At 41.2% G+C, this 14,990-nt stretch overlaps 1 protein-coding gene across 1 annotated transcript in view; it reads left to right on the top strand.

The window, feature by feature from the left end:
• The window catches only part of LOC101741238 (eIF-2-alpha kinase GCN2), a 28,700-nt gene that overhangs the window by 7,582 nt on the left and 6,128 nt on the right, over positions 1 to 14,990 (top strand). Inside the window, exons 9-23 of the mRNA XM_004923373.5 lie at positions 435 to 561; positions 918 to 1,040; positions 1,708 to 2,069; positions 2,151 to 2,527; positions 3,110 to 3,153; positions 4,699 to 4,931; positions 5,486 to 5,750; positions 6,496 to 6,647; positions 7,117 to 7,250; positions 7,612 to 7,791; positions 8,495 to 8,718; positions 10,289 to 10,428; positions 11,296 to 11,464; positions 12,969 to 13,180; positions 14,163 to 14,248. Coding sequence (XP_004923430.1) covers positions 435 to 561; positions 918 to 1,040; positions 1,708 to 2,069; positions 2,151 to 2,527; positions 3,110 to 3,153; positions 4,699 to 4,931; positions 5,486 to 5,750; positions 6,496 to 6,647; positions 7,117 to 7,250; positions 7,612 to 7,791; positions 8,495 to 8,718; positions 10,289 to 10,428; positions 11,296 to 11,464; positions 12,969 to 13,180; positions 14,163 to 14,248 — 2,828 coding nt within the window. The remainder of the gene's footprint in view (positions 1 to 434; positions 562 to 917; positions 1,041 to 1,707; positions 2,070 to 2,150; positions 2,528 to 3,109; positions 3,154 to 4,698; positions 4,932 to 5,485; positions 5,751 to 6,495; positions 6,648 to 7,116; positions 7,251 to 7,611; positions 7,792 to 8,494; positions 8,719 to 10,288; positions 10,429 to 11,295; positions 11,465 to 12,968; positions 13,181 to 14,162; positions 14,249 to 14,990) is intronic.

Below are 14,990 nucleotides of genomic sequence, written 5' to 3'. Positions count from 1 at the left end.
GGTGATATAAAGAGTAAATAAGGCTACTTTTTTTAGACTAGCTTCGCCCAGCGGTGTCAACCGCAGTTATTGTCGTACTGCGCGCAACATGGCGGGCTTCGCTTATCAATAATAAAATTTAATGTTTCCGGAACGAAGCGAGGGCGGGTCGCTAGTCTTAATTAAAACAAAATTTTCGTTTATCTTCAATAAAGAAATAACAAACAAGTTTTTTTTATTGAAAATTATACAGTAGCTAGCACAATACTGCAACGCCACAAAAGCTACAAACTATTCTAAACGCCAGGTAAAATAATATGATAGTAAAAATAACTCGAGACAAAACCGTAAAAGTAATTTTAATTGTCTACGAACTTACAAAAGTTTTTTTTTTCTTTATATTTAGAGTCGTGTGATCCGAAAAAAAAAAACTGTAATTTTCATATTAATTTCAGATGTTTAACAGAAGACGAACATTCGCAATGGTCGGCGAAGCAGTTGATGAGTCATTACTTCTTAGTCGAAGCTCCGACAAAGAAACCTTACGTCAAACGTGCCGACGACGGTGGAAGCGGTTCAGAGGTAACTTTTTTAAATCATCTTCTTATGACTACCTTATAGGATACTCCCGAAATTGATGGAATCATTTCAAATAGATGTTCCTGTGAAGATTCTTCTGTCTGCTTGATTCTTTACTGGGGGTTGAACCTCTTGTGAGTCCGCACGGGTAAGTGCCACCACCCTGCCTATTTCTGCCGTGAAGCAGTAATGCGTTTCGGTTTGAAGGGTGGACTTAACACCAGGTAGGCTGTGAGCTCGTCCACCCATCTAAGCAATAAAAAAATATATTTGGGAATCTCTTTCATAAAATTAGCCGCCGTTACTAGGCAAAGGGTTGCGCTTTGCGAAGCCTTAGTTGATTCGTGTTTGCATCGCAGGACGACGACGCCGTCAAAAAGATTCGACACATGAGTTTTGCCAACAACGGGCTGTCGCGGCTGGACGCTGAGTTTGAGGTGCTAGCGTGGCTCGGGAAAGGCGCATTCGGTGATGTTTTGAAGGTATATATAAAACTTTCCTGGTCCAAATTTTAAACATTTAAAGCCGAAAATTAATTAAAATTTAAAAAATATGCTAATTTCGCCTCGCAGACCATAATGAAACTGATAGTGGAATTAAATGTTAATATTTCGATATGTTACTAATACGCTACGAACCAATTCCGATTGAAAAAAAAAAAAAGAAACGTGTGTCCAATTCAAACGTGGTAGAAGTGAAACCTTCAAAAATTTAAATACGATTATCCTAAATGTCTAAGTATATGTAAAATTTTGTCATTAGTAAATAATTGTAAATCGTTTTTTATAGTATGAGGTAGCGCCCTCTGTGAATTGATATATTATATTTTAACTTCACGTATAATCCTAAATTAAAATTCACAACAAGAGGTTTCATACACACGTTAGTATTAAAAATCTCATATATGGCGCTGTATTAAAGAAACACTACACTGAGAAAGTCTGTGTTCTATCTCATTCTCTCGCCGGCTGAATCCTATACACTTATGTGTTTGTGTCTCTATGGACTTGTTGTGATTTTAATTCTAAAGAAATTTCACTTCAATAAGCTTCATTTAAATTAAATATATTTAATGTACTGGAAACACCGGGTCGATTGAAAAAACCACACCCTGTATAATCACTTCGAAAAACTGCTCACAAATCGTAGGTAAAGAACAAACTGGACGGAGGTTTCTACGCGATAAAAAGAGTCCAATTGAATCCTGAAAGCGTTCAGCTCAACAAGAAGATAACAAGGGAAGTGAAACTCCTCTCCAGGCTCAACCACGAGAACGTAGTCCGCTATTACAACGCGTGGATCGAGTCGACAACTGAGCCGATAGACTGTGAGGAATCTCCCACCAAAACTCCTACCCGGAAACCCAGCTTGGAAGGTATTGTCGCGAAACTGGGACAAGAGGTCAAAGTGGAGTGGTCCATGTCAGAGGGACCGGCGCAGATGACGAATTCCACATCGGACACCGAAGATAGCGATGACGATGAACCGGATCCGTGGTTTAATATCATCAGGTCAGTGGTTTCTTAAATTTGTTTTAAAATAAATAAATTGAAATAAGCGCCATCTATTGACGCATCATTGAAACGTTTCAGCCCCGGTGACGAATCGAGCGAACTTATCGAATTCGAAAAGACCTCTGACGACGAAGAATCTCAGACGTTACCATCGGAAGACGTTGTCGACGCGCCGAGACCTCAATCCGAGCGTCTCAAGCAAGTCCTATACATCCAAATGGAATTTTGCGAGAAGCATACATTGAGACAAGCCATAGACAACGGCTTGTTCCAGGAACATTTCAGGGCGTGGAGGCTGTTCCGGGAGATCGTCGAGGGTCTGGCCCACGTGCATCAGAGAGGCATGATACACAGGGACCTCAAGCCTGTGAATATATTCTTGGACTCGAACGACCATGTCAAGATTGGAGACTTCGGACTAGCAACTAAGGCGTTCACGGGACTGCCGGTTGAAGGTCAGATGTTGTTTTGATAACTTTTATTTATTTAGAACTAGGTTTTTTTTTTCTCGGGTATATATAGAGAATAGCTGACCCGGCAGACTTCGTAGTGCCTCAATCGATAAATAAAAGACCTAACATTTGTATAAAATAAACTTAAAACCAACAAAAGGAATCCGTCCGACAGGGGGGACACATCAAAGGAAAAACATTATAGTTATTTTTATTTAATTCCGAGCGTTTTCATATTTATCTACCTTTTAAACCTTCTCTGGACTTCCACAAATAATTCAAGATCAAAATTAGCCAAATCGGTCCAGCCGTTCTCGAGTTTTCGCGAGCCTAACGAACAGCAATTCACTTTTAGATTCATATAGATTTTAATTGAATAAAATTGGAATCTATCATATCTACAAATTGCGTAACTACTGTTTTAAGCCCGAACAGGTGAGTACCAGCAATCTGCCTATTTCTGCCCCGGGGCAGCCCTGTGTTCTTGTATTTACTTTTTTATACCAATCATGAAAAACTTTAATTGAAATTTGTTATTAGCATGCGATGTACCACTCAGTGTTATATGGTATTGTTTATTTACAGATAAAACGAAACAAGAAGAAATAGGCGGTTCGCTAACTGGGCAAGTACGTGAATCATATAAACTTATTAAGTTTTTTCAGTTTCTATGCGGAATTCGAAGGTATTTTCTTTTGAGATAAACAGTGGCTCCCAAACTGTCTCGGTTTTGAATAGACTCCGATTTTAGTAAATCGTTTTTTATTTATTTTTGTAACGCTTTCAGTAACACTGACCGACTAGGTATACCATTGTACATCTCGATTGTGTCTTAATAAACCTGACAGTTCTGCATAAATTTGACTAGTTCAGTAATTGAAGACATGAGTGGATGAAGAAGTTAAGTACCATTTTTAAGATTTTTTTAGTTTTTACATTGAACGAAGGTGTTATGAGCCTGTAAACCATATTAGATCTTAAAACTCTAGGCTTAAAGGCTATTTTTAGAAATTGTATGTGATGAAGGAGTTACGTATCAAGAAAAAAATATTATCACGTCGAATGAAAATGACAAGGGCACTTAACGTATTCTTTAATTTTAAATGATATTCTTATTCTTTTTTTCATTTCCTTTCTCCATATCGGTAAAGAAATGGAAGTACTATAATTTCACTTTTAAAATAATAAAAATAACAGTCACAAACGCATATAATATCTCAAAAATAAGTAACAGAAGTTTGTTGCCCATTTTCTCAAAATTAACAAATTGTATCATATCCCTTTCATCCACTCATATCTTCAATTACCGCTGCGTACCATCCAAGATCCAGTTAGCCACTTGCTTAATAGAGTTGACGGAGAACCAAAGTGGCGTTAGGTGTGGACATTGGTCTACAGAGCACTCGAAAATTTTCAAGGATGTACCATCAAGATCCAGAACGCCATCGCTGCTTTTTTATTTACCAAAATAAATATACTAAAACTCCAGCGTGCACGTAGACTTGTGCAGAGCTAAGACTAAGATGCTGCGGGCGTTGTACCGAGTGCGACCCCACCCCCCAACCCCCCTCACTGACTCACGCTTGGCGACCTTTCTTCGTACTCTTACTCGGTATTTGTCCGATTACTCATTAAATTACATACCTCTAGACCAGACCTAGATCTAGACTAGACCTAGTTGCCAATTTGAATGTGGCACATTAAACTTGAATATCCATCTCGCCCCGTCTTCTAGTCCTGGTTTTTTTCTACCTATTCTAGTAACCTCGAGGGGTTATTCTAGATTCACCGAACTAGTAGGTGAGCTCACGGGACTCAAACCTGCTGTATTTGCTAACACTAATCCTAGCAAGAGCAGTGCTTTGCAGAATCTACGGTCGGATCGGAAATGCGACCCACTGAGGAGATCCGGCGATAAACTCAGTGGGCTGTGTCTGTGGGTTAATTAACTCGTCGAGCCCTTCGTCGTAAGCGACGGGTTCGACGAGAAAGATGACCCTGGTGATTCGCTTAGCTACATCACAATGAATATGGTGTGTGGCGCGTTTACATTGTAGATGTCTATGGGTTCCAGTAACCACTTAACACCAGGTGGGCTGTGAGCTCGTCCACACACCTAGGCAATAAAAATAAAAAATATACGCGCTTAAAAAAAAAATTTTTTTTTTTTTCAGATAGGAACAGCCCTATACGTAGCTCCCGAACTACTCCAGTCTGCTACAAAGGTCATATACAATCAAAAAGTGGACATATATTCATTAGGCATAATATTGTTTGAAATGTTCCATCCGCCCCTCGAAACTGGAATGGAGAGAATGATGGTGCTCACCAATTTGAGGAGCAAGGATATCGTCATACCGAATAAGTTTGATGTCGACGAAAATGTGAAGCAGATTCATGTCATAAGGTCAGTGCTGTCGCTAGGGTGACTGAGATGTAATGGGAGAAAGGTACATAATTCATGGACCAATTATTATAATTTTGTTGGTAGGACTTCATGTGAGTCCGCACGGGTAGGTACCACCGCCCTGCCTATTTCTGCCGTAAAGCAGTAATGCTTTTGTGGGGCAGCCGGTGTAACTATACTTGAGACCTTAGAACTTATATCTCAAGGTGGGTGGCGCATTTACGTCGTAGATGTCTATGGGCTCCAGTAACCACTTAACACCGAGTGGGCTGTGTGCTCGTTCACCTTAAGCAATAAAAAATAAAATATCTTATGTCGACGCTGCTCGTGTTCTAGAAACATTGTAATAGGTAAAATAATAAACGAATAATTTGCGATAAATCATAGAAGGTCATTTGCGCTGTGGGAACCAGAGACTGGACGCACTTTTATACGTTCTCCTCCTGTGAAGCTCCTCGGCTGCCCGTCCGCGGTGCCCCACCACCCAACTATACTTCATGAGTCAATGAGGTTTCTGCGACGCTGGCTAACGCGAAACCTTGGTCGATGGTCAGATGGTTGCTGAACCACGAGGCGAGCCTGCGGCCCACGTGCGCGGAGCTGCTGGCCAGCGAGCACGTGCCGCGCGCCGTGCCCGAGGGCGCGCTGGCCGGGCTGCTGTCGCACGCGCTCAGCGACCGCACGGCGCGCGGCTACCAGCGCCTCGTGGCCGCCTGCCTCGACCAGAGGCCGTCCGCAGCCGAGGACTACACCTACCACAACGGGATGAAGACCAAGCCCGCCCGTCTCCTGGAGTTCGTCAAGGATGCTGTTGTCAAGGTCATAAGAAACGCAATTCTGAATGCAACTTTGAAAATAGCACAGCTTTTTCGCGTATCTGGTATTACGGAATATATAAAAATTTAGTGAGTTATTGTATAACATTTAGTGAGTTATCACTTCATAGTATAAAGCAAAGTCGCTTTCTCTGTCCCTATGTATGCTTAAATCTTTAAAACTACGCAACGGATTTTGATGTGGTTTTTTTTAACAGATAGACTGATTGAAGAAGAGAGTTTATATGTATAATAACATCCATTAAATAGTGGAGAAATCAATAATAAATTACAGTTTCCGAAACGAGGGCGGGTCGCTAGTTGTATAATAATAATAAAAATCGGTGGAGTGATGATCTGTGCAGGGTGGCTGGCAGGAACTGGATGAGAGAAGCCGAGGATCGTGCTCAGTAGCGAACAATTGGAGAGGCCTATGTCCAGCAGTGGACTGCTATAGGCTGATTATGAACAATAAAAATAATAATTCAAATTACACATTAAACCTACCAAGCCAAGATGGGAGGCGGTATTTAGCAGATGTCTACGGGCTCCATTAACCTCTTAACACCAGATGGGCCGTGAGCTCGTCAAGTCATTTAAGAAAAAAATATAATTTAGAATGTCAGTAGCACCACCACCCCGCGTGGCGAACACACAGCGATGATCCCTAATACATCCCCGACTCCATAAAATACATAAATACTCTCAAAACCTTAAGCTACAATACATTTTATTGGATTATTTAATAGGTATTCAAAAGTCACGGAGCTTTAGAGTTCGCTCCGCCGCTCCTTATACCGAGAGCGAGAGCCTGGGACCAGTATCCTAACGCTGTCAAAGTCATGACGTCATCGGGCTCGGTCTGTCATTTACCGCACGACTTGAGGCTGCCTTTCGCCAGGTAAGCCTTTTGAATCAACTCAAAAAGGCTGGGCCTTTTAATTAAAAATATCTATATATCAATACACGAGGCAAACATTTGGACGCCTTTTTACGAAAATTGCCCGGACGGAGGAGTATGAAATTTCCCCACACTTATAGAGAAGCAGTGCACAATTTTAATATTTTTTTTTAAATTATGCATAAAAATACATTAAATCAATAAATATAACAATAAATTTGTTTATTGTCAATCTTTTATTATTGCTTATTGTTTGGGCAAATTAAGAATAGATGAAATATTGTTTGTCTTTATTAATATTTGTCTATAGTGTAGTCTTGGCGAAATCTGTGATTATAGAAGTATAATAGTCTTTGACAATAGAATCATAATAATGTTCAAACTTATAATTTCAAATAATTATAGTCGAATTTCGACTACATAGGGACCACTAGTAATAATTAACGTTTGATCTATCAATAATTTTCAGGCACATAGCATACTCCGGTATAAAAAATCTCCGTCGTTTTATAGTCGATAGGGTTTATAGAGAGAAGCACGTTCAAGGTTTTCACCCGAAGGAAATTCTTGAATGTGCCTACGATATCGTCACCCCTAAAACTGGTGAGTAATTGAATTTTTGTTTTTTATTTTTAGCAAGTACGTAAAATCTTCACACCTTCAAATTTTATGTTGTTGCAAACAATAAATAATTGTTAAACTGTGCCTTAAACATTGTTTTGTATATAAATTTCTCTATTAGTAAATATTCGGTAAACATAAAGTCAGATTTATTAATGAATTCTAGGAAATTGTCTAAAATGAAAAAGATAATAAATAGCATTTGGTCCTTCGAGCATGATTGATATCTGGTTATTTATTTTGTTCGGTTACGGGAATTAACAGCATATTTTAAATGTCACTGCACTGAATTGGAGACAAAATGTAATGTAATCCTGTAAACAATATTATTTTAATTTTACAGACTCTCTATGGCCGGACGCAGAATTAATAGAGGTCGCAAGTAGAGCGGCATCGGAGTGTTCCCTCAAAGTGTCGATACAACTAAATCACACGGAACTGATTCGCGTCCTGCTACAGTCGTGCGGGGTACCGACAGACAAACAGGCTGATATATACCCTGTTTTGGTCGACGTCAGCTTCGGTGAGTACTAAATAAATCAATTATGATTTTAATGTAGATAAACGTAGCAACGTCGTTGCCATATTGTTGCGTGAGGTCGATACGAGTGCATCAACCTATTTTACTGGTGGTAGAACCTCTTGTGAGTCCGCGCGGGTAGGTACCACCGCCCCGCCTATTTCAGCCGTGAAGCAATAATGCGTTTTGGTTTGAAGGGCGGGGCAGCCGTAGTAACTATACGTGATATTTTAGAACTTATATCTCAAGGTGGGTGGCGCATTTACGATGTAGATGCATATGGGCTCCAGTAACCACTTAATACCAGGTGGACTGTGAAGTCGTCCACCCATATAAGCAATAAAAAAAAAATTAACCACTAACCCACAGATTTAAGACCTCTAAATGTATTTAAATAAAAAAAACTCATAATCTTTACATAGACGACCTAAAAAAAAAAGTTATTTTTTTTTATTGCTTAGTTGGACGAGCTCACAGCCCACCTATTGTTAAATGATTACTGAAGCCCATAGTCATTTACAACGTAAATGCGCCACTCACCTTGAGATATAAGTTTTAAGGTCTCAGTATAGTTAAAACGGCTGCCCCACCCTTCAAACCGAAACGCATTACTGCTTCACGGCAGAAACAGGGAGCGTGGTGGTACCTACCCGTATGGACTCACAAGAGGTCCTAACACCAGTAAAATGACTTTTACAATTTTTAGGTCGCATAACGAGTCTGCAACTTCAAACACACTTGACGTCGCTCTGTATAACGAATCGTGACGTCACGAACCTGGTCCGCCTGATGGAGGCGGATGCGCCGGTCCAAGAGCTCCGGGAGCTGGTCACGCCTCTCGTCAAACAAGCGAAGTGCAGTAGGATCGCGAGTCAGGCCGTGCACGACCTGGAAGCCGTGTACAGGAACGCCAAGGCGCTGGGCTGTGAGGTGAGAGACGGGTGAGCTCACCACTCACTCGATGTGTGCTCACCGAAGCTCATAAATGTTGCTTTTAGGTATCTCAAGCACCGGTAGCTGCTAGATGGAGCGACTACCTGCGCAAGGCAGCTGGCATTGACTGGTTGCGTAGAACCGAAGATCGGGTTCAGTAGAGAGCTTTGGAGGAGGCCTATGTCCAGCAGTGGACTGCCGCAGGCTGATGATGATGAAGCACCGGTCACCGTCCTCGTCGAACCTGTCACTTGCGACGAAGGGCTCGACGAGTAAATTAACCCACAGACATGACCCACTGAGTTTCTCGCCGGATCTTCTCAGTGGGTCGCGTTTCCGATCCGCTGGTAGATTCTGCGAAGCACTGCTCTTGCTAGGCCCAGTGTTAGCGACACCCCCAGTTTGAGTCCCGTGAGCTCACCTACACTTTAGGTTGAAGCTGAAATAGCCTCTAAGGCTATCAGCATAGGTAGAAGAAAAAAAAGGTCGGAACTGCCACCCCTTATCTTGACACATGAAGTCTCAGTCTACTGACGTCAGAGTGTCTTGTGAAGCCTCACGAGTAGGTACTGTACCACTGAACAGAGACTTAGAAGTCTTGCTTAAGATTGCGGAATTTACATTGTTGATGTCCACGGTCTCTGGGACTCAGTTGAAACCCGTCGAAACAATGAATAAATTGTAGAACGACAATTCCACTCTTCAATTTGGACCGGATGAACTCTATGGGGCCAAAATAGTAAAAATTATAAAATAAATTCGTTAATCTAGTCCTGACTGAGTGTTTAGCTCGATTGCCTGTAGTGCTTGGAGTAACACCAATTGAGGGATTCCCCGGCCTGCTACGGTCATTCCAAGACCGCACCATGATGCCTAATTTTTTCGCGAACCAGTAATTCATTTAGGGAATTAAATCAATATACTCACTAGAGCGATTTGTTTTCGGAAAACTTTATTTTGTTTATCAACACGTATGCTCAATGATAATGACATTGAAATGATGGTAGCACCTCTTGTGAGTCCGCACGGCTAGGTACGGCCACCCTGTCTGTTTCAACCGTAAAACAGTAATACGTTTCGGCTTGAAGGGCGGCGCAGTCGTTGTAACTATACTTGAGACCTTAGAACTTATATCTCAAGGTGGTTGGCGCATTTACGTTGTGGATGTCTATGGGCTCCAGTCACCACTTAACACAAGGTGGGTTGTGAGCTTGTCAACCCACATAAGCAATAAAAAATAAAAAAATTCTATACGGGTGCTAATTTCATTTTCTTTTGTAATGGCGGTCCTTTTTGATTTCGCCAAAATCAAGTTTTATAGTCTGTGGTTTTGGTTATGCTCAGATTTCTTTTGGTGTGGTTTGGATTCTTTTTTGTTGGGTGGGCTTCGTGATTGCACAAGGTCACATCAATTTTAATTATTATTATTTTACAAAGTAATCAACTGTTGAATTACTTACCTAAAACAGGACAAACAATATATGTATATATACATATATACGTGTGCTCAATGATAATGACATTGAAATTAATTATTGACATTGACATTAACTATTTGTATTTTCAGTGCCCGATGACGGTGGCTCCGCTCTCGGCGTACAACGTGACGCAGCACAGCGGCGTGTTCTGGCAGATGTCCGTCGTGCGAAGCGAACAGAAGTCGATCACCAAACGACGTTCCGGGGACCTTATTGCGGCTGGCGGAAGGTCGATTTTGCTATGAATTTTGTTTATTAGTTAGTTTTACACGACCTAACTTCACGGCCCGTCTGCTGTTGAACAGTTATACGGCTCCATAGACGTCTTGATGTGCATGCCCGCCATCCACCGTGAGACATGAGGTCTATGACACCCAAAAGTCAGGTTTTTAAAGTGTGAACCATCAGCAAGGCTGCTTGTTTGGGAATACAGTTTGGATGCACTGCCATTTATCAAAAGTCGGTTGTACAAAAAAATAATATTTGAAAATAGAATTCCATAACTATTTTTAGAATAAAATTCATTTAAATTTAGAATTTATTGCCAGCCATACACTAATTACGTGTCAAATAGCCAGTATTGTAAAACGGCAACTTCATAGTTAAATAATACCTATTATTTATCTCGTTATTCCATGCTTAGTTTTTTTTCTCCGGACTTTTTGGCGGAAGCGCGAGGAGTGAAGTGTGTGATTTGTTTTATTTTGTCTATTTAGTGTTTCTTCGGGTTTAAATGTGTAATAATGGTGGTTTATTAACTGTTTAATGTCTGTGAAAGTGCACAAATGTGGGAAAATGAAACAAAGCCGCTGGACGTAACTTCTCGGGATCCTCCAAAAAGTCCACTGAATTTTTTTTTGTAAATGACCATCATTTTACTGAGATTAATATTTCATTTCATTTAATTTCATCTCAGTTGATTAATGTTCCAAATTAATAATCTTCATTTCATTACACTCCATAATATCATTTTTCATAAAAATATGAATATAAATTAAAATAAGACTGACTTAAAGGTCTCAGTTACCAGGTCATAAAATATCTTTAAAAAATTGTTTTTCTCTGTTTCTTTTATAAACAATGTATATTTATTTAGATACGACGCTCTGGTCAAGGAGTTCTGGAATGTAGCGAGCGCGGAAAACGATCAAGACAGCGCCGATTTGAATGTGTGTTCGGTCGGGTTCTCGATGTCCCTCGAACGGATGGCGGCCTTCCTCAACAAACTGGAGACGCAAACGAACGTGCCGATCAAGAGTAACGAGGTCAGTGGTATAATAGAACCCTCTCCCCCCAACCCCGTATGTCCCCGCTGATGTCATTATAATTGGTGTTAGACTGGCGTGCTTCAATCGTAATCGGTATTTACTGGTGGTAGGGCGTATTGGAACACTGTATATGTAAATTATTACTGTCTTGGTTGCCCTGAAGCAATAGGTGGTACCTATTCAAGCACCGGTCATCGTTCTCGTCGAACGAAAGGGCTCGACGATTTAATAACCCTCAGACACAGCCCACTGAGTTTCTCGCCGGATTTTCTCAGTGAGTCGCGTTTCCGATCCGGTGTTAGATTCTGCGAAGCACGACTCTTGCTAGGGTTCGTGTTAGCAACGTCATCAGGTTTAAGCCCCGTGAGCTCACCTACTAGTTAAGGCGACGCTGATATATCCTCTCAAGGCTATCAGCTTAGGTAGAAAAAAAAAAGGTACCTATCGGGCGGGCTTCAAACACGTGCTACCATCAATCACGATTCCGATATCATCTTAGTCCACTGAGTTTCTCGCCGGAACTTCTTTATGGGTCGGGTTTCTGATCTGGTGGTAGATTCTCCGAATTACTTCACTGCTTTTTTTTCCTATTCTAGTGACCTGGAGAGGTCATACTAGATTCACCGTACGGGTAAGCTCACGGGTCTCTAACCAAAGGGCGTTAGTAACACTAGCCTTAGTAAGAGTGCTTCGCAGAAAATATCACCGGATCGGAGAGGCGACTCACTAAGAAGATCCGGCGAGAAACTCAGTGGGCTGTGTCTGTGGGTTCGAACGGTGATCGATGCTTGAGGTACCTAAAAGCACCGTTAGTGGACCAGGAAGATCAGAAACGACATCCTTAGGGCGACGTCGACTGTTTACAATTCACCATTCCGATCATCATCATCCTCCTGCCCTTCTCCCAGTCAAATGGGATCGTTGCAACATGTTTTCTCCTTCCTTACACCTCTATTATACTCGTATACCATTTCTTCGCTCACTCCCCTCTTACACATATCGTTTTTCACGCAATTCATCCATTTCTTCTTAGGTCTACCTCTTCCTCTATTACCGTCCACATTCATAGTTAACACTCTCTTACCAACCTCATTGTCATTTCAATCACATTTCATAATTCATACTGGTGATAGGACCTCTTGTGAGTCCGCGCCGGTAGGTACCACCGCCCTGTCTATTTCTGCCGTGAAGCAGTAATGCGTTTAGGTTTGAAGGGTGGGGCAGCCGTTGTAATTATACTGAGACCTTAGAACTTATGTCTCAAGGTGGGTGGCGCATTTACGTTGTAGATGCCTATGGGCTCCAGTAACCACTTAACATCAGGTGGGCTGGGAGCTCGTCCACCCATCTAAGCAATAAAAAAAAATTCATTTCATCATCACATGTCGATCCTAACCCACTATTCACCATTAGGCGCGTCCACACGTCGCAAGCTGCTCGCTCTGTGCTTCGCTTATGATTCCGATGTCATCAATGAAGTTGTTGTGATGCGTGTCGGCAGACGCCGCTGGTGCACGTGCGCGTGTGGGGCGCGGTGGGCAGCGGGCGGGAGGGCGCGGCGGCGGCGCGGCGGGCGCAGCTGGCGCGCGATCTGTGGGCGGGCGGGCTGCGAGCCGGGCTGCACGCGGGGGACGCGCCCGACCTCGCGCCCGGCGCCGTGCTGGCCGAGCACGACCCGCCCCTCGTCCGGCTGTCCTGCTGGGACCAGGACAGGTGCGACTTTTTTTTAATGGATTTTATGACCTGGTAACTAAGACCTTTAAGTCAAGTCTTATTTTAATTTATATTCTTACTAGTTGACCCGGCAGACTTCGTAGTGCCTCAATCGATAAATAAAAGACCTAAACTTTTGTATAAAATAAACTTAAAAAAAACAAAAGAAATCCGTCTGACAGGAGACACATCAAAGGAAAAACAAAATTGTTTGTTTTTATATAATTCCAAGCATTTTCATATTTATTCACCTTTTAAACTTTCTCTGGACTTCTACGAATTATTCAAGACCAAAATTAGCCAAATCGGTCCAGCCGTTCCCGAGATTTAGCAAGACTAACGAACAGCACTTCATCATTATTTAAATAGATTTTTATGAAAAATTATAATATGAAGCGAAATGAAATGCAACGAAATGAGATGATGTGGTATGAAATATAATCTCAGTAAAATGGTGTTCGAATCCAGCAGGCGGGTACCAATTTTTCTAATGATATACGCACTTAAAAAATGTTCACGATTGACTTCCACGGTGAAGGAATAACATCGTATAATAAAAATCAAACCCGAAAAATTATAATTTGCGTAATCACTGGTGGTAGAACTTCTTGTGAGTCCGCACGGGTAGGTACCACCACTCCGCCTATTTCTGTCGTGAAGCAGTAATGCGTTTTGGTTTGAGGGGTGGGGCAGCCGCTGTAACTATACTGAGACCTCAGAACTCGTATCTCAAGGTGGGTGGCGCATTAACGTTGTAGATGTCTATGGGCTCCAGTAACCACTTAACACCAGGTGGGCTATGGTGAGCTCGTCCACCCATATAAGCAATAAAAATAGATACATCTGTAAAATAATTAAAAACAATATAATTGGTATTTGAAGAAGTAAATGCATTTATTCATTTTCCTGGCCACCTCAAGATACCTCTAAGAAATAGACGACACATAAATCACATCGAATCTGTTTTCAACCGTTTTCGCAGGATCCGGGAACACAGGGTGCCCTACGTGGATGTTGTCGATTTCATCAAACAAAAAATTATCGGCGACTCGTCTCGGAATCCTGAAGGTAAGCATTGTTGAAGTGAAAACTTCTTTAGAAACGTTGTGATTTCAAAACGGATGCAACGGAAAAAACGACAGGTAAGAGACACAAATACAAAAATGTGTAGGATGAAGCCAGCAAAGAATGAGACAGAAATATACATACTATTTAATACAGCGCCATCTGTGAGATTTTTTAATACTAACATGTGTATGAAAGCTCTTGTAGTGAATTTTAATTTAGGATTATACGTGAAATTAAAATATCAATTCACAGAGGGCGCTACCTTACAATTATTTACTAAAGACAAAATTTTACATATACTTAAGACGTTTAGGATAATTGTATTTTACTTTTGGAAGGTTTCACTTCTACCACGTGTGAATTGCACACATGTAATTTTTTTTAAACGAAGTGCGGACTTTTTGGCGGGAACGCGAGGAGTGAAGTTGTGTGAATTGTCTTATTTTGTTTATTTAGTGTTTCTTCAGATTCAAATGTGTAATAACGGTGATTCATTAACTGTTTAATATCTGTGAAAGTGCACAAATGTGGGAAAATGAAAAAAAAGCTGCTGGAACGTAACTTCTCGGGATTCTCCAGAAAGTCCACTGAAAAAATCTCAGTAAATTATCCTTTTTTATTAAAAAAAAAAAAAACTAAAATAAGATATGACTTAAAGGTCTTAGTTACCAGGCCATAAAATTTCTTGAAAAATAATAATTAAACGAAGTGCAAAGTAAGTTTGTGTTAGACAAAAAAACAA

Source organism: Bombyx mori, chromosome 25 (genome assembly GCF_030269925.1).
Source record: "Bombyx mori chromosome 25, ASM3026992v2".
In the NCBI taxonomy this organism is placed as follows: Eukaryota; Metazoa; Arthropoda; class Insecta; order Lepidoptera; family Bombycidae; genus Bombyx; species Bombyx mori.
Note: the sequence above shows the minus strand (reverse complement) of the source record. Positions and strands in the feature narration are given on the sequence as shown.